Source organism: Passer montanus, unplaced genomic scaffold (assembly GCF_014805655.1).
Source record: "Passer montanus isolate IOZ18808 unplaced genomic scaffold, ASM1480565v1 scaffold18, whole genome shotgun sequence".
Lineage (NCBI taxonomy): Eukaryota > Metazoa > Chordata > Aves > Passeriformes > Passeridae > Passer > Passer montanus.
This window is the reverse complement of record NW_024365381.1, coordinates 13,799,553-13,823,958: the sequence shown is the minus strand read 5'-3', so window position 1 is coordinate 13,823,958 and position 24,406 is coordinate 13,799,553. Positions and strand designations below refer to the sequence as shown.

The window sequence follows — 24,406 nt, the reverse complement described above, 5'->3', positions numbered from 1 at the left end:
AGGGTGGGGAATGAGAGGAACTTGTGAGTGGCCTCTGGTTTTACCAGTGTATGAGGGAGGAAGTCTGGAGTGGTTGAAATTCCCCCTTGCACACAGATCCAGGTGAGTGGTAAGCAGGCTGCTTTCAAAAGCAGAACCTGTGGCACATGGGCATAGACTGAAGGGGAACAAACCAGACAAAGAAACTTCACTTTTCCAAGACTTTAGTAACTAACTGCAAAGCAAGAAGGCATTTTGCAGAATGAGAGCTCTCTCCCCTTGTAGCCAGGCCCCATCCCCTACATCCTGTCCCATGCCCCACTCACCTCTGCCCCTGCCAGAACCTGTGTATGAAGGGCATTTGTTCAGTGCAGCCAAATGCCAGCAGAACAGTGGGATAAAGAGAGGGGAGAAAATCAAGTGAGCAGAGCTAACACAGAATCTCTACAAGGTATTTCTGCACCTGACTCTTTGAGCAAGAGCCTATAAATCTTGTTCTCTATTCACTATTAAAGGCACCCAGGACCTGAGGGAAGTCATCATGAGGGACATATAATACTTTCTCCTTTTCCCCACTCACTTTCTCCTTGCAGGAATTATGAAACAAAAGAGTTCACAAAAAACAAACAAGAAAGAGGACAAAGAATCTTTCACTGAATTTACTCTCATGAAAAGCTGATGAGAAAAGTCTCACAGGCATAACTTCAGTGTTTTGTAAAAACCTAATGCTGTGTATTTGAAACTGCATACTCTTTTTTTCCTACCTGCTAAGTATTGCCACACAATTTCAACACTGGACTATTATTAATGCAAGTCTATGCCACTGCTCTGGCCCCACAGAAGTTGTCAGGACTGTGTCTATGATCTCTTATTAAACCTGAGAGCAGCACCATGGTTCTGGTTCATGTGCAGTGGGAAGCACACAGCCTTCCCCCGAGTGCTGCTTGTTGATGCAGGCTCTGGGCTGCTGATTGTACAGCAAAGCACCTGTCCATGGCTGGGGCAGACTTCCTGCTGCAGCGCCACAGCTCCCTGAAATGAGATTTATGCAAACTGGCTCAAGTGTGATGTCACAGCGCACTGATAGACCCAAGGCCTATCTGCCTTCTACAGACATTTGATAAAATCAGGAACTTCGCATACAACTCGGGAAGAAGTTCACCTCAGACCCTTTTAGGGCAAACTATGAAAACTTGTTAGGGTCCTCCTGTCCTGAGATCCACCACTGCTGAGGGACTTCACGGAGTCCAAGGATCTCGCTTTTTAATTTTTTTTTCTTTTCTTTTTTCTTTATTTTTCTTTTTTCCCCCCTATTTTTAAAATATGATTTTTTGCAAGTCAGTTATTCTGGATGTTTGAAAACTGAATTAAGAAAAATTCGCTCAGAAGTTGGCTGAATGTTGCAAGCTTGCAAGATGGAAGGATTTCCCCTTATTCCCCCTGTGAGTATATGGATTTATTTGTAATATGGATCATTGGGTTCAGTAGCAAAAGGCAGAGTAAACCAGGTTTTGTTATTTGAGAATATCTCTGTTTTGGTCTGTATTTGTAATGCCAGGAAGTTTGGCTTAGGTCAATATATAAAACTAGTGACAACACTGCAATGAAAGGGAAATTAACATTTCCTCCCCAAACTTGTATCAGATTTTGATCTCCATTTGTTTTCACAGATTAAATGGATGGTATTTTTGTACAGGATGTTTATAGCAAGTCAGTAAATCTCTCTTCTTCAGTGCCACCTACATGATATAAAAGCCGTCTTTCTTCAGATTGTAATTCTTAATCCTCTGAGGTCTCTGACAGAGTTTATGTATTTAACTGCCTACTAATCTGTGAGAGAAGAGTTGTTGAATGTTGATTTACATATTGCAGATTATAGGACTGTGTCCAATGATGACATTTTAGTTTTTAACTTAATGTTTTCTTGAATTCTCTCAAATTCACTGACTGTGAAAAAGCAATTGGCAAATAGGGAAAAAAACCTACGGTCTTTATTTGAGTCTTTCAATGTTTTCTCTAAGGTATAAATTTTTCTGCGTGCTTATGGGGCAGGTCTAATGCTTTCCTTAACTCTGAAGCATTGTCGCACTGCTGTAATTTGTCGTACAGTGAGTTAAAAAAAAATCTTATTTATGAAAAAAATAATGTCACTAACTTGTTCAGAAAACAGGCTTAATAGGAAATCTCTAAGCAGAATGGGTACAAGAGGACTTAATTAGATTTCATTAAGTTTGTAGAAGCTGAAGAGGTGTCAGATAAGGTGGTTCATTTGGCTTTTTATGTGGTAGATGTCTTGCATTAATGCTATACATGTGTCAGAGAACAGAAGGAGACAATGCAGATCCAAGGGGTTTTTAACATAAACTTGTATCAAGTTTTGGTTTTGTCTTGTCCCATTTAATGAAGACTAAAGACATCTTCCATCCAGAAAGGTTGCCCCTTGAATTCTTGTCATGTTCAAAATTCATGATGACTGAAAGTATTTATCTTATTTTTGGGGGATGCCCTTTCTTTTCTCAGTTTATCATCAGTGCCCCTGAAATCACTGATCTACCCAAAGGCTGAGGAGACTCTAAAAATATTTTTTCTTAAATATACAGAATTTCCCAATGGGTTGCCTGTAAGTACAACAGAATAAAAATCTGAATAGAAATGAGCTCAAAAAAAAACGTATCTAGGGATTTCTCAGTATGCTACTTGTTGGGCTTAAAAAAAATAAACACAAAAGAAACACAAACCTTGTCCTTAGCTACCCCAGAAAACTGCATCTCCATTGGAAATAAACCCCGGCTGTTAATTTTCTGTCCACTGATTAACTCATAGCCAAGTTTTCTGCCTTTTTTACCAGCGCTGAATTCCAGGACATATGTTGAATAAATTGAGTGAAAATCTAACACAGTTTGGCCCGTATTCTAATTTGTGTTGCAGTTAATAATCTGTCTGAACTGTGCTCAGATGAGTGATACGATTGGCAGTGAAATCCCAATTGCGTCTTACTGAAGCTCTTGATGGAGCGATTTGATTTTTTTTTTGTTTTGTGATTAAACTGTCAAAAAATTAATAATTTTGTGGTTTGTACTTTCAAAATTTCTTTAAGTGCACTTTGAGCACTGCCAGCTAGAGTCCTACAAATCTGTCTCCTGGGACTTTTTCAATGGGGAGACACGAGCCTGTTTCTAGGCAGGGGTTGCAGCAACACTTCCCTCCTCCACCCTTCCCTGTTCAGTTGAGGGTGGGTCAGTAACTGCCTTCTCTAGCCTGGGCTAGGAAATTCTTATCCTTCAGTAGGAAAACACTTTTTAAATTGTTTGGGAGTACTGCATCTTCCTCTGATAATTAGAAATGTTGTGGGGAAAAATTCTGCAGACTGGGTCTGTGTCTTCTAGTGCTTGATAGAACTCAGTTGTGTTATGGATCAAAACATGATTAAGTCAAACATCTTTGCCTGAAGAGGGTTCCAGTTTTATATGAATCCTTAAGTGGCCACCTGTAGAAATCGCAGCTTTGAATGAAGTATTTTTGCATGAGAGCAAAAATGCCCCACCAAAGTCTTCTGTTCCACATAACTGCACTGTCAACACGGTCCAGTGAGGCTGGCCCAATGAGTAATCATGCTAATATTTTTACTCATCTTTTCTAAAATAGTTATACTGTAATTTTTTTCCAAGGAAATAAAGTTAATCTTGGCCTTAAAGTTTGTCTCAGCAGCACATCACTGGAAATTGTCTGAAGTATTTTGAATCACATGCCAGTGAATAGTTTTATCAAGACAACAAACAGATCAGCATTTAGTGATTTTACAATTCCCTGGAATCATCTGACAAAGTCTTGGGGAATAACAACATTTTCATACTGCTATTCAGCCGAGTCCAATGTGTCTCTCTTAACCAATGCCAACTGAGCTTTCTCTGCCTGCTTTTGTGGCTTTTCCCTCAAGTTTCAGGGCAAAGATGGAAGACTGAGGCCACTCCTCATTTATCAAAGTCTGTGACAGAAAGTATTGTTTGTTGACCTCTTACTTGAGAGTAGAATACTGTCTTAGATAGTGCACTGCATCCCGTGGCATGCATGGAAGGAGATACCAACTTTAGACCACAGCTATGGGATCCTAACAAAGATTTCAGTCATTCTTTTTCATGGAAACAACCGATAGAACAAACGGCCATTGACATCAGTTAAATATTAAACATAAGCTATTCTTTGCTTTTTGTCAGGAGTAACAAAACAGTTCAGTGTCATGGAAGAGCTGTCAGGAAGATGATGAAATGGGTGTGGGTGGGGAGGTTCCAGAGAAGGACAGGGCAAGTGGGTAAAGATTGACACAAGAGGCAACAGCAGTACATGGTGAAACCTCTTCTCTCTAATTAGAGAAAACATTTCTAAAGAAACTTTTCTTAAAAAAAAAAAAAACCAAAACAACAAACCACACCCCAAAAAACCAGAAAGCAATTAAAAACATGTTATTGAAAATAGCCTCTCTAATAAATAGAGGGAAATATCCCACTTTCCCATAGGATAATCAGAGAGAATACATGCTGTTCTGTGTCCTTTAACCACCATCTGATTAGGTTTATGATAAGTAGACTTTTAAATATTTTACATACATCTTGCTGTGTTAGTTACTGTGCCCTTGAAGATCAGACACCAAGATAGAAAGCAGTGGCATTACAAGTCCTTTGTGGGGATGGATCGGTCCAGTTGCATGAGTTAACAAGGATATACAAACACATATTTTATCAAAAGGATCGCTGGACAGGAAACAAATCCAAGGACAAAAATTCCAAGAATCCATAATAAAGAAATTTTAAGCCCCAGACTTTCAAACGAGAGTTTATAGTACCCCAATGCCCTATGTAAAATAGTTTTTAGATGTTGGGTATCTGCAACTCTGTAGTCAGTCAGATCTGTAAATATTAAGGGAATCATTGTTTTAAGAGTCTATTTAACACACCTCCCTTTAGCTCTGGTCACTGAATACACATCTGAACTGTAAAAGTAGCTTTTGAATGGTAAAATATTTTATTCTCAGCTGTCAGACTGTGAGACACTATTGCCTGTTAATGTATATTGGTCGGAAGTGGGGGAGTTTGGAAACTGAGAGAAGACAACAAAGGAAAGCACAATTAGGAAAAGCCAAACGTTCTTTTTCTTGCTTAAAATGTGTATTTTTAATCTTCTTTTGGACTTATGTATACTTCTGTAAAGATATGCGTGATAGATGGCTTGTTGTATCAGTGGAAATTTTAGTGAATTAAGTCTAGATTGACAGGATACTGATTTCTTTCTAAATTAGTTTATTATGGGCTAAATAGTTATCAGCGTTTAAAACTTCTATGCATTTAAATATTAACTTCTTAATAATTTCTATCAATTTCTAGTATTTCAATTGAGAAGAAACAGATTTTTCTTTCAAACAATGTACATTTATATGACTTTTTAACCTCTGTTTTTCCCAGCTAGTATGATATGCATTTTCCATTTAGATGTTGACATTTCCTCTTTCACAGAACATCAATGCTTTCCTTTGAATTATAGTAATTTATGATATTAATTATAAATTTAGTTGAAAATTTGTAACATAATAATTAAAATTCTTAATATGAAGGTATGAGTTTATATTTTAACAGGAACCATATATTTAGGGAAAGGAAATAAAGGAGTGGGATGAACTAATTTGCAAAGATAATGAAAAGGAGAAATTCCATTCAGAATTTTATCCTAAAGAAAGCAAAATACGGTCTCATTACTTTTTCTTGTCAGGGATCAGACTACACCAAAGGTGGAAGGAATGAAGATAAGTAAATACATATAACCAGAGAGAATACCAAGAAAATATATAGAGAAAAAGCAGAAACATTGAGGAAATGCATGCAGTACTGATTTTTGACCACCCCCCTGAAATCTGGAAAACATGTTATACTTTCCATTGTATCTCGGTGTGAATAAAGAGCAATTCTGTTGTAATCACACAGATTTGGAAGGTGAGACTGTACCTACAGTACAGCTCCGGAGACCAGAGAAGAGTCCTGTCACTGGTATTCCTGCTGTGGATGCAATTAAATGATGACTTATCCCTTCTCCGTAGTCTTTCCCTTAGAAAGCCTTTACTGTGGGTTATCATCTTCTCAAGATTTCCCCAAAGCAATTATCCACCACCATGGTTCTCTCTGGAGCTTGTAGCCAGGTGATGGATTTTCTCCTGAGGCCTTAAATATTCCATGGATCTGACTCCCAGTTAGTGTGTGTGCTGGAAGTCACAAAGTTTTAGAGAGTCTTACCAGTGCCTTTTAATGACACACTAATAGAACACATGGCTGCTGCTAACGATTTACCAATTCCAAAGTAATTTCTGAAAGTGTTTTGTTGAGGAATTTTTGGTATGTGTTCTAACATCTTAATCCTCAGAAAGGGACAAATCCAAATTCCAACAGAATGAACTGAAGGAGTTAACCAGAAGAATTAAAGAAACCAGAAAAAAAAAGTCCTTTCCTTTTGCTAGCTGCTTATCTACCACCTCCATCTGGATTTTAGTGGCAGCTGCTACCTTAGGTTCCATTTCTCAAGCAGTCCAGGGGAGTAAGAAAAAGAGAAGCTGTCCTGTATTTCTGTCATGCTGTTACCACAGCATAAACTTAAAAAATGCAGATGTTCCAAAAATGTGACAGGTTCATGGAGGGAAAGGATTTGGGACATACAGATAGACATATGAAATATAACACAAGAAATATGCCCATCATATAATTATCAATATTTGTTATTCTAAATATTTGTAAATATTCAAAGTTAGTTATGATGGAGTCATTAATAGAAGTGAAATGTTCCTATTAACACCTAGAAATACTTGAAGTCATTTCCTTTCCAAAAAAAGGCAAGAAGGTGGTTGAGTTCTTTGCTGTTGGCAGTGCAAGAATTTGTTTGGATTGGAAGGAAACACTGTAACAAACTTAACTGGACTAAGGTTTAACAAAACGGCATGACAGAGACTGTCTTTCTCTAACTCTTATTCTGGAAATAAACATGAAGGAATATTAAATGAAGCATCAAAATTGTGCACAACTAATAATAAACAGCTTTTATTGTGACAACATAAGATCTTACTCAGTGTTGAAATTGGAATAGTAGGCCTGAGGAGGAAGAGAAGTGGGCAAGTTACCCTATGTCACCTGTTTTGAGAAGATAGAGAAGACTCCAATTCTACAGCTAAGCATCCAACAGGTCACAAAGAAAACATTTCACCTTTACTTGTGCCTAATATCTACAACAGCTCAAAAGCAGTATCCTCAGAAGGCTGGAGTGAAGGGGTGTCTTTATTACAACTGGACAAGTTCTGCTACACAGGCTGGGTCTCTTTTCTACTGGGATTACTCTTCTTTTTTTTTTTTTTTCCCCCAAAACCAGTGTTTGGTGTCACACATTTTATTTCTGCTGATTCAGTAATAGCTTGAAGTCTCCCCTTTCTTTCCCTAAGCAGTATAAAATGGGTTGGCATCAGCCCTTCACTAACAATATGAATAATTTGGAAAGGATTTGTGTAAACTTACTGTTCTAAAAATTCCTCTTCTTTTTACAGCCCTCTGAAGATATGGTACCCTATGAGTCAGACCTCTACCGACAGCCCCATGACTATTACCAGTATCTCAACAGTGATGGAGAGAGTCATGGTGGTAAGTCAAAAAATATCTCCCTGAAGCACAAAGTCTCATGGATTACCACAGGAAATGGAATTAGGACATACAAGAAAATAACAAGTTTATTGCTGAGATCTATAATGTATAGGAACACATTTCTGAACCAAGAACAAAAATTTTTATTAATAATATAATATTATTATATTATTTGTTCCAACCCAGCAACTGTAACATGGTTTCTCTGAAAGAGCGTTTTAAAAACCACTCTATGATGCAAAAGTTCCCAGGAAAGTGGGATCTCATGATCTCTATCCTTCATTATCTTTACTGTGTTTTTATTTTCCTCTGCAGATCAAAAGCATTCAGCTTGCTTCTCAACTTTTTAAGAACCTGGATTTGCAACACTGTATTCCTCTTCTTGTGTTCCCATGTCCAACTCCCATTTCACTTAGGTCCTAGATAATCTATTTGTGCTTCGGTTTCTTTGGTATTTAGCCTTTTTCAACTCCATATATTTTTCTCTTTCTTTTGATCTCTATTGCATGCTGCCACACCTAACTTTAACTTTCACTCTTCCTCCAGTACACCCAAGTACTTCCTGTCTCTAAATCTGTGTAAAACTTCCTTGTAGCTGTTTGTGCATAAGCATAACTCAAGGTAAAAATGCTGTATGATTATTTATTACTTCAATTTATGTATGTGATTTCAAAGCTTTGGTGCCTATATTTTAGTGTTGTCTAAGCACTGGACTCTAAATCAATGCAGAGGCAGGAGTCTTGCATTGTGAATTTTGTGTCCCGTGCAATACAATGGTCCGGCAACAGCACCCTGGAAATACCAGAGTCAATATTGACTCAGGAAGGAAAAGCACCGTTCTACTGCATCAGTGGTGGCAGTCCCTGCAGGTCCTGGAGTTTCCCTGAAAGAACCCCCCTGATACAGCAACTACAGCCATTGCTGTTATAATTTCAGACACGAGCTAATCATAGCACAGCACTGTTTTGTGGCAACAAAAGAGCAGTGAGTTACTGAGTAAGATCATTCTGAGCATTTAGCTGAAAGAGATTCCTACCCAAATTTGTTCTCTACACTTCATTCAGGAAACACCTATGATATTCTTAACACCTGAAGACAAAGAGTTAATTCAGTTTTTATAAGTTATCTCATGGCACCTGTCGAGTCTCATTAATCAAATTCCACATGGAAATTCAGGGTTTTTACACTATACCCCATATCTGTTTGCACACTCATAAAACAGGATAACATTGATTATCTCAAAAGGCAATTGTGACAATTAAACAATAAATATAAAATATGCCATGTAGGAAAAAAGCACTGGGAAATAACTTTTCTGTCATTAAGTCTAGCCTACCTCAAGCAAAAACTTCCCTTTATCTTTCACCATTTTATCACCCCATCTGGTTTACTGTCCATTTTTCTTCTGAAAGGTTGCTTCTAAGCTACACTTCTCAGATCACTAGCATGATTTTACTCATCAAGATGAACACAACAAAACCTGGGTAGTGACCTATATGAGTTATAGCCTAAGCAGTACCTAAACATGCACTTTAAACAGAAATTTTTCTGTTCCTAAAGTTGTTCTGCACTTGTCCTAAAGACCCCCAAAACATTTTAACTTCTACAGTAAGTACTTAAGGAAGATGCAACCTAAACCCAGCCTGCACATTTCAATGAAATTTTAATTTATGAAAGCACCTGTAATATAGTTGGTTGTGTATAAATATCTGTGCCCTGTGCTGACCTGAATTGCTCACAGTCCAAAACAGCAATGAACAACCGAAAAATACAGATGGAGACTAAAACCCACAAGTTATTGTAGTTTCCTTCTTTCTGATAAACACTGAAAAACCCAACTTTGGCTTTCATTTTGTTTGCATGACAGAAGTATAGAGTCTTGAGGACAGCCGTGGAGAAGAGCAGGAAAAGGATGCCAAAAAGTGCATTTAGAAATATATAATAAGTGTTCAGAACAAAGTGGATAAAGGCACAATGATTGAAAAATTGAGGGGGGAAAAGAATAAAAAGATGCTGCAGTAACAGCAGTGAAAGAGACAAGAACCTGATTAGGGAGAAGAGCAGGAAAAGGATGCCAAAAAGTGCATTTAGAAATATGTACTAAGTGCTCAGAACAAAGTGGATAAAAATTTTCAATGATTGAAAAAGTGAGGGGGAAAGGAATAAAATGATGCTGCAGTAACAGCAGTGAAAGACACAAGAACCTGATTAAATAGGAGGATAAAAAGAAAAAATAAGAACAGAATTGTGAGAGAGAAGTTCACCTTGGGGTATAGTGAGACCACTGACAATACATGAAAATAATTTTGCAGGTCTACTCAGTACCCCTATGTACCTCAATACTACCAGTTAATGCAAATAGATGTCACTAGACAGTATAATAATTTTGATTTTGTTGACAAGGGATTGTTAAAGAAACAGGAATGTTTCCTGAAGTGTCAGACAACCTCTCTCTCAGTGCTGGAAAAATTATTTTGTGAAAGGGAGATGGCAATGTCTGAATCTGTAGATTTGTGCTACATGCATTACTGTCCCTTTTCCTCAAATATAGTACTGAAGGAAACCTTTACGCATTATTTATTATGCCTTACTTACTTATTTACACAAATAGGTAGTAAAGTCCACAAAAAATTTTGTAGATCTGTTCCACTAGTGAATAATATTTAGAAAATAATTTCCTATAAGTCAACACTGAAATTAACAAGTAAAACCACAACATGATATGCTCATCACCACAAGCATTGTGTGCGATTATTTTCTGTACTGCAGTGTAACTCTGTTTTAAATACTATAGTAAACACAGAGGCACAGTCATGCTGGACAGAAGCTGCTTTGAGTGGTCATGTATTAGCCCATCACCCTACCCTGAGCATGTAAGTCTGTAAGTGTAACAGCATATTTTGTAACACTAATGCAATCTTTGCAATTACAAAATTCCACTGCAGCTTTGTCTCTGTGTTATCACCAAACATTACAGGTTTAAAATCACTTTTTGTATGAAGCTGAGTGCTGACCCTTGTTCACTTTTTTGCTAGCCTCATGGAACTTACTAGATTTCATGATCTGGGATTTTATTTGCGTCCCGCATCCTGGACTAACATGACCATTTACAAATCTCAGCTTTGATTTTGTTAGCCCACACAGAAGGGAAGGAAAGTCCAAACATGTGAACCTTAATCTTAAATGCTACAGATCTGTGTTATCACCAAACATTACAGGTTTAAAATCACTTTTTGTATGAAGCTGAGTGCTGACCCTTGTTCACTTTTTTGCTAGCCTCATGGAACTTACTAGATTTCATGATCTGGGATTTTATTTTTGTCCTGCATCGTGGCGTAACATGACCATTTACAAATCTCAGCTTTGATTTTGTTAGCCCACACAGAAGGGAAGGAAAGTCCAAACATGTGAACCTTAATCTTAAATGCTACAGAAAAAAAAAGAGAAAGAATTCCAAACTTCATTAAAAAATCCCCTCCCTTCAAAGCTATTCTCATTATTTGGTGCCTAACCATAGGCTTTTGAACATTTGGCATAATTAAATTGATTTGTAAAGTGACAGTTAATGAGATTCTAAGATTGTTTTAGATAAGACTGATGCTCTGCCCAGGACCACAGCACTCTTCTCAAGAGTGATTCTGTAGTGTCTGAGCAAGATGTTGAGTTTCCAGTGTCCTTCAATATTTTTCCCATTTCCTCTATGGCTTTTTTCCTTGACTTGCTTTTTGAGATGTGCAAAACACACTGGGAACTTGCGAGCTGTGCAGTGTGGGGCAGTGAAGGAAGCCCTCTCCGGGCTGGCAGTGCAGCCCTGCAGCGGCTGTGCCCGCGGGGCTGGGAAAGTCCAAACATGTGAACCTTAATCTTAAATGCTACAGAAAAAAAAAAGAGAAAGAATTCCGAACTTCATTAAAAAATCCCCTCCTTTCAAAGCTATTCTCATGATTTGATGCCTGACCCATAGGCTTTTGAACATTTGGCATAATTAAATTGATTTGTAAAGTGACAGTTAATGAGATTCTAAGATTGTTTTAGATAAGACTGATGCTCTGCCCAGGACCACAGCACTCTTCTCAAGAGTGATTCTGTAGTGTCTGAGCAAGATGTTGAGTTTCCAGTGTCCTTCAATATTTTTCCCATTTCCTCTATGGCTTTTTTCCTTGACTTGCTTTTTGAGATGTGCAAAACACACTGGGAACTTGTGAGCTGTGCAGTGTGGGGCAGTGGAGGAAGCCCTCTCCCGGTCCAGCAGGTGCTGGAAGCGGCGGAGGCGCCGGGCCGGGCTGGCAGCGCAGCCCTGCAGCAGCTGCTGCAGAGCCCTCAGCTCCACAGCTGCCTCGGGAGGCTGCTCCCCTTGGCACTGCACCATGCACATTCAGCCCCTTGCTCCACATTTGTTACAAATACCTGCCTAGAGCCCGTTGTGCATTCTGAGAGCTGGTTCCACCATTATTCATCTACTAAAACAGGAGCAAAGCAATTTACAGTGATGAGAAGGTGCATGAAAACGTTCAGTCAAGTTTTCTCACCTGTGGAGTGAGGCTCTACCTCCATGGTGAATATTAACACAATGCCTTTAGGTCAGCTGCTGCTTCCCAACAGGCTAACATCCCCTCTGTCATGGGAGGGAGTTCAGAATTCATTATTGTCCTTCCTCTAACCTTTCACTACATACAGGACCAAAACAAACATAATCTCCATGTCTCTGTAAGAGAGAATTCTTTTCACATCCTCTTTCACTTCACATGAAATTTCTCATAATGACTCCATTGTGTAGGTATAGCTTGGCTTTTAATGACATTTTCCTTTACCCAAAGAACAGGCACTTTCCATTTCTAGAATTTTTATCTCCTATCTTTTTTCTTCCTTCCACCTTCATGTTTTAGAGAAAAGAACAAAATTGGTATGTGTAACTGACATAACACTAACAGAGAGCATAGAAGGAGAGAGTTTCTGGTAATTCAAATATCTGCAGATATTTAAATTTTTCTTTTTTTATTTTCATATGCAGTAACTTAGCCAGGATGGTTAACTAAAGAAGGACTTGTGGAGACAGATTTGCAATTTCTCTTCTAATGTTACTAAACCAATATTGTTTTTCCTAAGGATTACTGGGAAATTATAGATATTTTGGAAAGAACAAGGACTTTGCTCCCTATCACAACTTGAACATTTGAACATCAGTTTGTGTTGAAGTAATTTCTGATGTAGATTTTTTGGTAGTGTAATACTATTATGTCATTACTTTAAATCCTATATGCTGTGTTAATAGTATTATTTTATTACTTTATTTTTACAACATCTGATTCTATCAAAAATTAATTTAGTAATTAATATGATAATTACTAATTAGTTATTAGCATGAATATGCATAAATGGTGTTCCATGGGCTAGTTAATCTGCCAAGGGAAAAGTTATAACAGTTCTGGAGCAACAGTAACCTTTTCATAGGCTCCAAAAAACAAAGAAGTATCTTGAAGCATAAAAACCTAACTGCTGATAAAAAGAATATAAAATAATCAGAAGTAGAAGTAGACTGCCTAGAGGGTGCCCAGATACTCATGGCTATGCAGGTTGGAAATGCTCTTTGTTCTCTCTTGGCCACCATATTTGCTGCTAGTAAGACATTCCACAGCTGAAGACCTGCCACTGACAGCCTCAGAGACTTTTTCGTGGGCTTTGTCATCCTCCCAGTTATGCACTGATCTCATTTGCTGTTGTGGATTATCAGTGACAAGGGATCTTTGGGAATATACATTGCCCTCTGACAGGGCACTTTCTGCACCTCAAGCAGAGCCAGATCACTGAAAGGAACAAGAGTTTAGATTATTCCTGGGATGTATTCTCAACAATTTAATATGCAGGGCTGCCCATGGTATATGTGACCTCAAGGGTTGGCTCTGCTTAGAGAAATCTGCACTAATTTAACCCAGAGGAAACATGAGTTAGTGTGGCTCAGTGTTCCAACTAAATGGACAGGTTTCACACTGAAAGTTTCAAAGCTTCCTACCAGGACACAGCCTTAGGTAAATTATGGATTTCAACTCACACACTCTGCTGTTTCCTGGGTTGAAGTAGATGTGGATATAAAAACACCTGAGTCCTTTGCATCCATAAACCCCACTTTTTTACACTAGAAACTGAATTTTTTGTCTTGAACTGCAACATGAAGAAGTGCTACTGTGCATTGTAATTTTCTTAGGGCTATAAAATCCATACATAGCCCATAGAAAGTGCCATACAACCAAGTGAAGACAAAGTAATGCAGCAGCTCCCTGGATGTTTTTACAAGCACATTTCCACCCCTTTCACATGCAGTGACGAGGTTTATTCATGAATAGGAAAGCAGAAAGGACAAAAAAGTAGTGCTGGTGTCATAAATGATCTCATAGAGCCTCCAAATAAATTTCTGCAGGCCTGAGCACAAAGGCAGATGAAAGAGCTTACAGCTTCTCAGGTAGAAGTGTGCTTGGTATAAACCTATCACTGAGTGCACTCTAAAAGAAGCCACATTCAAAGTCACACCCCTGGATTTCAAATCCTCAACGTGATTACACTTAACTGTTTGAAGCAAAAATGGGGAAGGATGAGGAGATAGGAGATAAGGAAAAAAACTAACTTAATATTTAAGAAAAATATTCATAGCACATTAATATCCAGATGTCATGCACAATAGCATATATTGCAGAACAAGACAATTTTTCCTCAATAAATTTAACTACATTTAGAGAAGCATGTTCAAGTCTGTCTATTGTGTTATTGGAAGGATGTCAAGAGCTGGGAGGGAGCTTGGAGGAGTGTACAAGTGTGAATAGGGGGGTGAATATACTGATTTACACTGAAAGACTCAGAGCTGATACTAGCTTAAGGCATAATTAGAAATAGATGGTAAGAGTTGACAGCAGTGTGAAAACATGTAAAGGGGAGAACAGAATTTTAAAAAATAATTTAATAAGTGAAGAGAATGTGGAATGGTAAGATATAAATTAGAATTGTTACACAGAATATCATAAAAAAAAAATTCAGCCATGTATAAAGTGATACACAAAAAGATGAACGCTGGAAGATTAGTTCCAGGCTCAGAGAGAGCAGAGGATGTAGTGTTGACACAGATTTTAAAAACAGGTTGCACATAAATATGTGCAAAATTATGCATGCAGCTATTGTATATGAGAAATACAATTAGCAATACTTCACATTTCTTGTAGAAAATTTTAAATTTTGAGCAGCAAATACAACATTCTAAAAAGCTGGAGGCTTATGTTGAACTAAAAAAGCCAGAAATCTAAAACTGAGAATGATATGGAATTTAATTTCAAAGATAAATGAATAAGGAAACATTATAGTGGTTATTTAAGTACTTCTTTATATTTTTTTAAAAATCCAAATTATCACAGAAATTTCAAATGTACTGAAGAGATAAAAAAAGTAGAGAAAGAGTCTGCATTAGAATTTAGCCTTCCTGTATACAGTGTATACCAGATTTCCACGTGTTTGTCCTTTTATTCTCTAGTATCGCCACTTAAAAATGCGTGATTTAGCAAAACAGCAGGAAGAATACAGAAAAGTGCCCTTTCTGCAACATTCCTGAAATGTTGCTAGCATAGTAAAATAAAGACTAAAAATAGCTGCAGAATAATCTTTACACTTTTTCCACCTCCTCATTTCCATGCCAGGAGGAAGAGTGTAATAAGAATATGACAGTGTGTAAATCAGTAGAATTTGTTGACTCAAGAATGACAATGTTTTGGAACTTGATATGGTCTCTTCCTGAGAAAAGTGCCAGCATTAACATCTTCTGCATCTTGTGTTAAATTATCACTTAAATCCATCTCACTATCTGAGAGTATTTTCCTACTCAGAGTGGCCTAAGTAATACTTCCCAGTCACAGGAATTTATGAGATTAGGGGAAGAGACTTTACAGGGATCTGTAGAGAGCAGAGACAAACAGGCCAACAGGAGTGGTTCGGAGAGGGCTGTGACAGGAGCAAGAATCAATGAAAGACAGGCAAATGCCATGTTTTTCCATCTTGTAGTGACGGACAATCCTTTTTTACTTTCTTCAGATCATTATTGGGAATACCATCCACACCACATGCACAGTGAATTCGAGACCTTTGGAGACAACCATTTCACAGAGCTGCAGAGTGTGCAGCCTCCCCAGCTGCAGCAGCTCTACAGGCACATGGAGATCGAGCAAATGCACGTCTTGGATTCTGCAATCCCAACCACACACATTGGACTCAACCATCAGGTATGGTTACCAACCCTGCTCAGAACTTCAGATGGAAATTAATGGTAAAGAAAACAATACATTAGGAATGCATGCTATTAAGTGAAAGACGCTTCTGGAATTATTTACTCAGGTTCTTAGGGCATGAAAAGCTCTTCATTCTCAGGACAAATTGTATTTTAAACATGCTTTTTACCTGGATAATGAGAAATCATGCTCCCCACACTGTCTAGAAAGAGAGCTGCATTTTGTGGAGGTGTTTGGAATTTCAATTTTTGTTTCATTTGGAATGAAAATCAACTGATTTGCAATTCTGTGGATAAACTGGAGCTGATAAACTTTGTATCATCATAGAAATGGTACCTGTGACTATTAAGAAGTAATTCAGAGCTTTGAAGTAGTAGTAAAGCTTTAAATATTTCATAGGAATGCTGACAGTTTTATATGACTTGTATGAGAAATGCTAACAAAGTCACTGACAATTCTACCACAGGCTGAGGAGACCTTTCTTGTGCTTCTGTCTGGGAGTAAATAAGTCACAAGCCAAAGCACACTGTCTTGGCTTTGCTCAGATTTTACATTAAGCCAGGCATTTCCCTGTAAATTCCACTATGCAGTAGTCACCAAAGCACCACTGAATTCTCACTGAAGCTGACATTATAAGGTGTTCCATCATACTGCAAAGACATTAAGCACAGCAGATGTGGAAATCACTCTTGATCCTACAAGAATATGCCCGAAGTCATTACTGGGAGCAGTAAGAAAGCTGGAAGAACTTGTGCTAAAGAGTTTCCCAATGTACAAGAAATGTCCTAAATACAAGACAGAGTAGAACTGAAGTTGGAGAAAAGAGTGTTTGCTGATTACAGTGCTGCATATGACAGTACCCTTGCTGAAACTTTGTGAGAAAAACCGCATGCATGGGCTTAGCATTTTGGGTTTCTCTGCTCAAAGCAAACTGAAATTGTATGTTAATACTGTGTTAATCAAAAAGAAAGAGAAAAAATAGAATGAGTAAGTTAACACTGACAACAGGAAACTGCAAGCCATCAAAAAAATCAGGAATAGAATATAAGATGTAGATACAAACAAAGAATTAGGAACAGAAAGTTACAAATATAAAAAATGCATCATGGAACAGCAGTCTGTGGGAAGCTTAAGTTGTTTCAGTTGCTCATTGCAACTGCTAATACCTAATGACCAACCATTACCTCTGGCCAAGGGCAAAGGATGAAAACGAGCGTCTTTAGGGATGTCTTTGGAAGCACAACCAAAAAGCAAGAGAGGGCACTTCTGCTTATGCACGTTCATTCTACTCAGCTATGGTCTTTCATTTCAGGATGAAAGGCATGGAACTAATTTTCTTACAACTTTTGATAAAGAGCACTATGATCTCCCTGCCCCACACCCTACCAAACTGCAGATGTTAGTATGTAGAATTCACCACTACCCTTCTTTTCCTCAACAGCAGGGGATCTTTGGCTTTTTACATTACTTTTATTCCTAGAATAGATCATGCAAATAGTACTTGGCATGCTCTGAAGTTCAGCTTCTGGTGTGTCACAGTCCCAGGCAAAGAAACAAGCAGGAAGCAAGTCTTAATCCTCCTCTAAATTTGCTAGTTTTTAACTAGCATGCTTGTCCAGCAATGGCAGAGTTGCTGGTTGCAGCAAAGGAAGAATGTGCAAAGATATTTCTTTAATTTTCTGTTGATATCACATTACTTTGTAAAATTAAATTTGAAGTTTAACCTGTTCATGAAGCAAGATTTGTTTGAAACTTTTGTTAGCCTGACAACAGGGGCCTCAGAAATACTAAAATAAAATAAAAAATTCATTCTGAAGGGAGAAGGAAAGAGAAGGTTGGAAAGCTCTGAGAACTCTAGAATGAGGAAAATCACACATGGGCACCACAGACCCTGGGAAAACATCAGAATATGGAAAGTAGCTAGTAGTTCCTTAAGTTTTTTCTCTCCAGAACTGTATTAGTAACCTGGCTCTTTATAGCACATGGGCCAGTCCTCTGTGACTCTGCCCCAAAACTGTGTGACACTGTATTGATCACCCTTGCTGAGGTTCAGGTGCAAAGGAAGTGTAAGCAAAGACAGCCATCAGGGACAGTGGGGACAGCATGGGGAAAGCTCACTCAGCTCCCCAGGCTGGCCTCTGCAAGACACCATGTCCCCTCCCACTGTCCCCTCCAGCCCAGAGAAGCAGTTCCTTACTCCCACACAACCTCCCAAAGCACTCCAGGTTTCCACAGCCCTTTGCTCCACAGGGGCACCAATCTCGGTTCCCCTCGCCTGTAGGACACTGTCCCACCTTCTCATTCCCCTTCCCCCATGGCACAGTCTCTCCCTTCCTTCCTACCCCTGGGGCTGCAGCTTTCTTAACTGTAAAAAGCCGAGGGTGGCTGTGGTGAGGCTGAAGTTTCGCTCCTGGGGATCCGACAGGAAGCTTACACGCTCTCTTGCCCAATCCTGCCCTTCCTGCCAGATCGGCTGCAGCCAATCTGCCAACTCATTAACTGCCAGCTGCTGTGCCCCAAACCAGCCCTTGGCACACGCCTGGTTGGGACACTTCAAGGTGGTGCAAAAGTCACCCAAAAAGCCCCGCTCGGCCAAACCCGGCGCAGGGTGAGTGACTCATGAACACCCACTGCCCACTTCAGCATCTTGGGTCCTCTGGGAGGGCATCAGGCTCAAAACATCCCTTCCTGGTGAAGGAGAAGAGCAGTACAAAAGGAGCTCCCTTTCAAGGGCTATCTGTGCCATTTCATGAAAGCTGCATAAGATATGCTGCTGGGTTTGGGGAATGTTGGTTGGGTTTTTTTAACGTAGGGGCTAGGTTCTTACTCCCTGCTCCTCAGACTGACCTGTTTCACACTATTAAATAAGAAGATGCAATCATTTGTGCCAACTGGTCATGTTTCCTAGCAAACCAGACCACAAGTGAGAATTTACAGAGCTGAGGTATATTCCACACTGCTTCTGGCAACACCTCTATATAAGGGCAGGAGAGTTTAACACAAAAACTAGCTTGCCAGCTTTGCAGATGAGAAAATCCCCCCTAATGGGGAATTTTCAGACAGCAATTTGGGAAAAGAGAATGTGGGCTGATATGATATATCCTTATCTTAGTGTTAAGGCTACTCCTCTCCTCATGGGGGAAGTTTAAGAGAGAAAGCTAGTACTGGTACAATCCCATCTCCAAATTTGGATGCAGTCCCATAGGGTTTCGGTGCCGTCAGGAGGCACTGTGCCTGAGAAGGGAAGAGGACAACAGAGCCAAAGCCAGCCATAATAAGGCAGAACTGTTCATCTCTTTCAAATTCAGCTCCAGATGGTCTGTGTTAGGAAAAGAGTTGTTCTGAAAAGCAGTTTCACTCTGGGGATAGACAAGCAGGATCAGAAACTCATTAGGAAGAAAGCAAGCTTTGGGGAGATATGGGGAAGAGGAGCAGTGTTACTTGCATAGGATATAGGATGTGAGAAATTTCTGGCATTCACAATGTTATTCATCCTTCCCTCTGGTAAAGGTGCATCACTGTACATGTGTAAGTGTTGACTGTTATCTGAAAGTGTTTCTTAATAGGATGGCATTTATTATAAATGTCAACAACTAAGTCACTCAGTATTACACTAAATATTTTCCCATACCTCTAACTTTCTCCCCTCTTTTCTCTGTGCCTCTCTTCATTACATTTCTTTTTTAAATCTTGATGCCCTTCTCTGCATCACTGCTTTCTCCCTCTACTACTCTGTTCTCCAAAAGGTGTCCTATTTGCCCCGGATGTACTTCTCTCCACCTCAGCCCAGCTCTGACGAGGAGGACATAGAGAGGCAGAGCCCCCCCTTGGAGGTTTCAGATGGGGAGAATGATGGTGTTGACCCTGGGCCTGGAATTATGCATGGAGAAACAGGTCAGTGAAAACAGAAGGATTTTGTCAAGCTATGAAGTGGGCAGGTGTTATATTACCATGAGGATAATGAATAAAACTGTAGACCTGCTGTGCTAGTATTTTATGCCACTGCCAAAGATTTTCCTTCCCGGATTCATTGCACTCTCCCATCCTCTGAATCTCACAACCATAACTATCTCAAACCTCATTTCTTAATGTACTTCCCTGCCTCCTTCAGCTTTGTCTATTCAGGCATCCTGAATAGAAATGGCTTTTGCCATTTCTACTCCAATTTCTAATAACAGCCAAGAAAACCAAGACAAGAAGGTCAAGGAAGAACCAGTTTAAAAAAAAAATATTTAGCTCTCTTTCCTCAGTATCTGAGAGTCACATTCTGTATAACCTGACAAAATTAGGTTTAAGTTAGTTTTGAGAAAGCAATGTTTTGCACTTAGCTTCAAATTAGCAAATTAATTTCAGAAGTTTAGCCATAAGAATTACTTATTCTTGCTTTTTCTTCTTGGTATATCAACCCACATTTTGTCCTTACACTGTTATATAGTCTATTGTTATAAATGCTACAAACTGAAGAAATTTTGTCTCCCAAGCTAGCTGGAATACTTGGATGCTTTCTGCTGTTTCACCCAGGAACTACACACAAATACTAATACTCCACTGGCTTTCTTTGATTCTCACACAGGCAGCAAGAAAAAGATACGTCTGTATCAGTTCCTTCTGGACCTTCTCCGCAGTGGGGACATGAAGGACAGCATTTGGTGGGTGGACAAGGAGAAAGGTACATTCCAGTTCTCCTCCAAACACAAAGAAGCACTGGCCCATCGCTGGGGCATCCAGAAAGGCAACCGCAAGAAAATGACCTACCAGAAGATGGCACGGGCTTTGAGAAACTATGGCAAGACAGGGGAGGTCAAGAAAGTTAAGAAGAAGCTGACCTACCAGTTTAGTGGAGAGGTGATGGGAAGGGGGGCCACTGATAGGAAGCATTATCCTCACTGAGGCCATGGGACCCTAAGCAAGAAAAGTATTGAGAGCTCCTGGCTGGATACCAGCAGAGGAGATGGACGCATCTTTCTCTTTGCTTCCTGTGCCCCCTTCTCTGCCTTTAAACAGCCTTTATCATCAGATGTTTCTGGTACGAATTCCCTTCTTCAGCATCTGAGAAACCTAATCATGACAGAATTCTTTGCTTCCATCCTCCAAGTTGGACAGAGTTGGGAAATTTAAACAATGTACAAATATATTGTTGTCAGGAAAGTTTTTTTTCTTTTTTTTTCCTTTTTTTTTTTTTTGATTGTATTGTAACTAAATACAGCCAATGAAGTTTTGCCTCCAGGGGTGGTGCTGTGTCACTCACAGTGACACCACGTTAGCTTCCAGCTTTTAAACTAGCATTAATACAGGCTCTGCCGCAGCTCTCGGAGCTAGAGAGAAGTCTGCAGATCTTGGGAATGAGACTCATTCTTTTAAATAGTAATAACATGTACATATTTAATAAAATTAGATATAATGAAGTTTTGATGTTTGCATAATAAATGATTAGTTCACAACCAAATGTGCCACATTCAGTTATGCAGATACAGCTCCTCTGTGGTGTCTGAGCAAAAGGTACACTGGGTAGTAGGGCCTTATCCAAGTGTAGCTACTTTTTAATTTACCTGGAAACATCATCAGTGGTGTCAAACTCAGTAACAAATGTTACAAGGTGAAATACATTACTGTGAAAGAGACTACAGTACTGAAGGATATTTCAAAATACATATATGTATATATTTCTCACTGTTTTTTCCTGTGCAAAATCCCTGCCAGTTCAATGTTTTCTGGTCACGTATACAGAATTGCATTTATATCCCCATCCCATTTAGAATGTATCAATTAACCATGCTCTTCTGTGGTTTTACTTATTTTCCTGCTCCTATTCTTTTGTCTTCCTTCCCCCCACAGTGATACCTTGATTCTCGCTCATGAATCTTTCTTGGAAATAAGTTGTGTTTAATCATGTGTTTGAGGAATTCCAGTACAAAAACGTTTCAAGATTTTAACCGTGGATTTTAAGCCCTACTGTAAAACAATTAATAGTAACTAATAACAACTGCACTGTAAAAATAACACTCAAAATGCAAAATAAATGATAATTCAATACCTGAAACATCATGGTAAATTTACCCAGTACATCCAAGCACAGAAATTAAATGTAAATTCAAGCAACAGTAAGAAAATTGGCATTTTAAGTTTTAATGTTATTTAACATATCTCAACTGTTTCAATCACTCAAAAATCAGGACTTTCCCAAAATAGACGAGGTGAAATGAGGCAGATCGAGAATGACGAGAAGGGGGTTTTTTTAGCAATACTGAAATGCAGTACAACATGCCAAATATCACTAAATAACCTGAATTTTTTCAGAGCTTGCTCCTCACTGAAATCAGAAATAGTTAAAAGTGATGAGCTTCTTACAGACCTGAGTTTTCAAAATTAAATCTAAACACAGTCAGTGTTATCTGCACTAACAATCTCACTGTAGAAGTGAAAATCTGCTGGCATCATGGCCTACAGTATCTCTTTGGAGTCAAACAAGAAAGAAGCTCATGGTTAAAAAACATCCCAAAGTACTACTTCCCAATTCTTATTCCTGGTTCATAACTTGATAAATATATCAGTCAGTGCAAAAAATTAGCAGAGAGTTATCTTTCATGCTTCTAAAAATCTTGTAATCCAAATTTTAGTGACTATGCCTTGAGGATCATGTTAATTTGAGCATCATTTTTCATTCACTTAGGGTTAGGATGAGTCATATTAAGAAGACATTTTGTTTCTAAAATTGTACTGGAAGGATTTACTTCCTATAGCAAATACTGTAATACTCACTAAATTTGACTTGGATATCTCCATCTGCATCCATATTAAAGTTTCAGGATGGGAGATGTTGAAGGCAGTTCTGAGAAGACTAGAACACCCAACACTGACACAATTAAGGTTCCTTCTTGCTGAGCTGGAAACTCAGGACTTCTCTACTTGGTACTGATGATGTTTGGCACTGCTGACCTGGAATTAAAAAGATATCAAAGACATTTGCATTCATCAGACTTGTAGACTTGATATTCAAGAAAATTAGAGTAATAATTCACTCTTCATAAAAATATCTTTATCACAAACACAGCTTCAAAAGCAGAACTGATCCTTCTCTGACACTGTAATTTGGTGGAGAAGGATCATTTCCTCTTGCAGGAAAACTGTGATAACTGAAAAGAGCCAACTGGTGAGTTAATTGTGGAGATACTTAGGATATCACAAAAGCCATTTCAAGCTTACCAAAAAGCTTTCTAAGATCTATGAGACCTATTTTTCCATTTCCCTAGCAAGTCTTGTATAAAATCCTATTAGATACTGGAGAAATAATACAAAACTAAAATAAGCATTCAAATAAACAACAAGAACCTTTAAATGAGCTTTTTGAGTGTGTGCATTACTATAAAATGCTAATTTAGAGCAACTACTTATACTTGAATTAAAGATTTTGCATTTTACACTGGTTTTGACCACAAGAAACATGGAAATTGAAGATTCTGAAAAAATTATCTTGGGGGAGATAGTATTATTATTAAAAATATTTTAAAAGTAATATTGAATATAATTTAAAAAGAAGGCTTAAAATTTTATCTCCAAAGCTGAAAACTTTTTCTCTTCCTCTTGTTAATGCTTTGAAATACTGGTTCTAAAAATATTCACTCCCCATCTGTTTCTGGTTAGGTTTTTCATCTGTGGCATAAAGAGTGAATAATCATGTATTGCAGCTGTGAAGGAGACCAAATGATGATGCTTCTCTGCCAGAGTACTGTTTGTCTGCCATACAATCCAACTGCTCAGGACACTGGGCAGTCTAGGCAAGCTGAATTCTTGCCATTCAGCTGCACATGCAAGCAGAAGCTCTTTGGCTGTTTCAGACAAAATTACCAAAATGAATATGACTAAATCACAGGTTCTGCAAAATTACAGAGGAGCTGCTTTCTCTGAAGGTGGCCAAGTACTAGACAGGCAGACGTCATCAAGAAAGGTCGGGGGGGTTATTATTTGGAGAGATGACCCATGATTAGGACAAGTTCCTTGGAACATGTTGCAGCCCACTGCTGTTAGAGATCATCAATCCTCTTTCAAAGCAAATGTTCATACTACAGCTGGATATTCAACTTATCTTTGGCCCTTTTCAGCCTGCTTTAAAAATCAGCTTTATTAGCCACTGAGTGGTTCCTAGTCAATTCCTGTGGAAAGATTATTCAGGAAACTATCAGTGAGTTAAATTCAAAATACTGAACTGCACCTACAATATATAAGACTCCCTGTAGCTGTTCATCAGAGGCATCAAAGTTAGAAAAATTGCACTGGCTATACAGATAATCTGCTTATAATAATTTACAGAGATAGCATGTATTTTTAAATTCTACTCAGTCAAAGAGAGTTTTAGACATTTCTAGATGTAAACTACTACTCACCTGCACCAGACAGAACTGCAGCTAAAGGTGCTATTATTTAATTTATGCCTGAAAGCTCACATTTAATGAGTCCTCCAAACTTCCTGAAAAATGCATACACACATCCCAGTATATCTGCTGG

At 38.6% G+C, this 24,406-nt stretch overlaps 1 protein-coding gene across 1 annotated transcript; it reads left to right on the top strand.

The window, feature by feature from the left end:
- The first annotated feature begins 1,065 nt into the window (after positions 1-1,065).
- SPI1 (Spi-1 proto-oncogene) lies at positions 1,066-23,733 on the top strand. Its single transcript, XM_039705504.1, has 5 exons — positions 1,066-1,421; positions 7,550-7,643; positions 15,711-15,898; positions 19,651-19,798; positions 20,478-23,733. The coding sequence occupies exons 1-5, from the start codon at positions 1,377-1,379 to the stop codon at positions 20,792-20,794; spliced, it is 792 nt and encodes a 263-aa protein (XP_039561438.1). The 5' UTR covers positions 1,066-1,376; the 3' UTR covers positions 20,795-23,733.
- Positions 23,734-24,406: the final 673 nt, after the last annotated feature.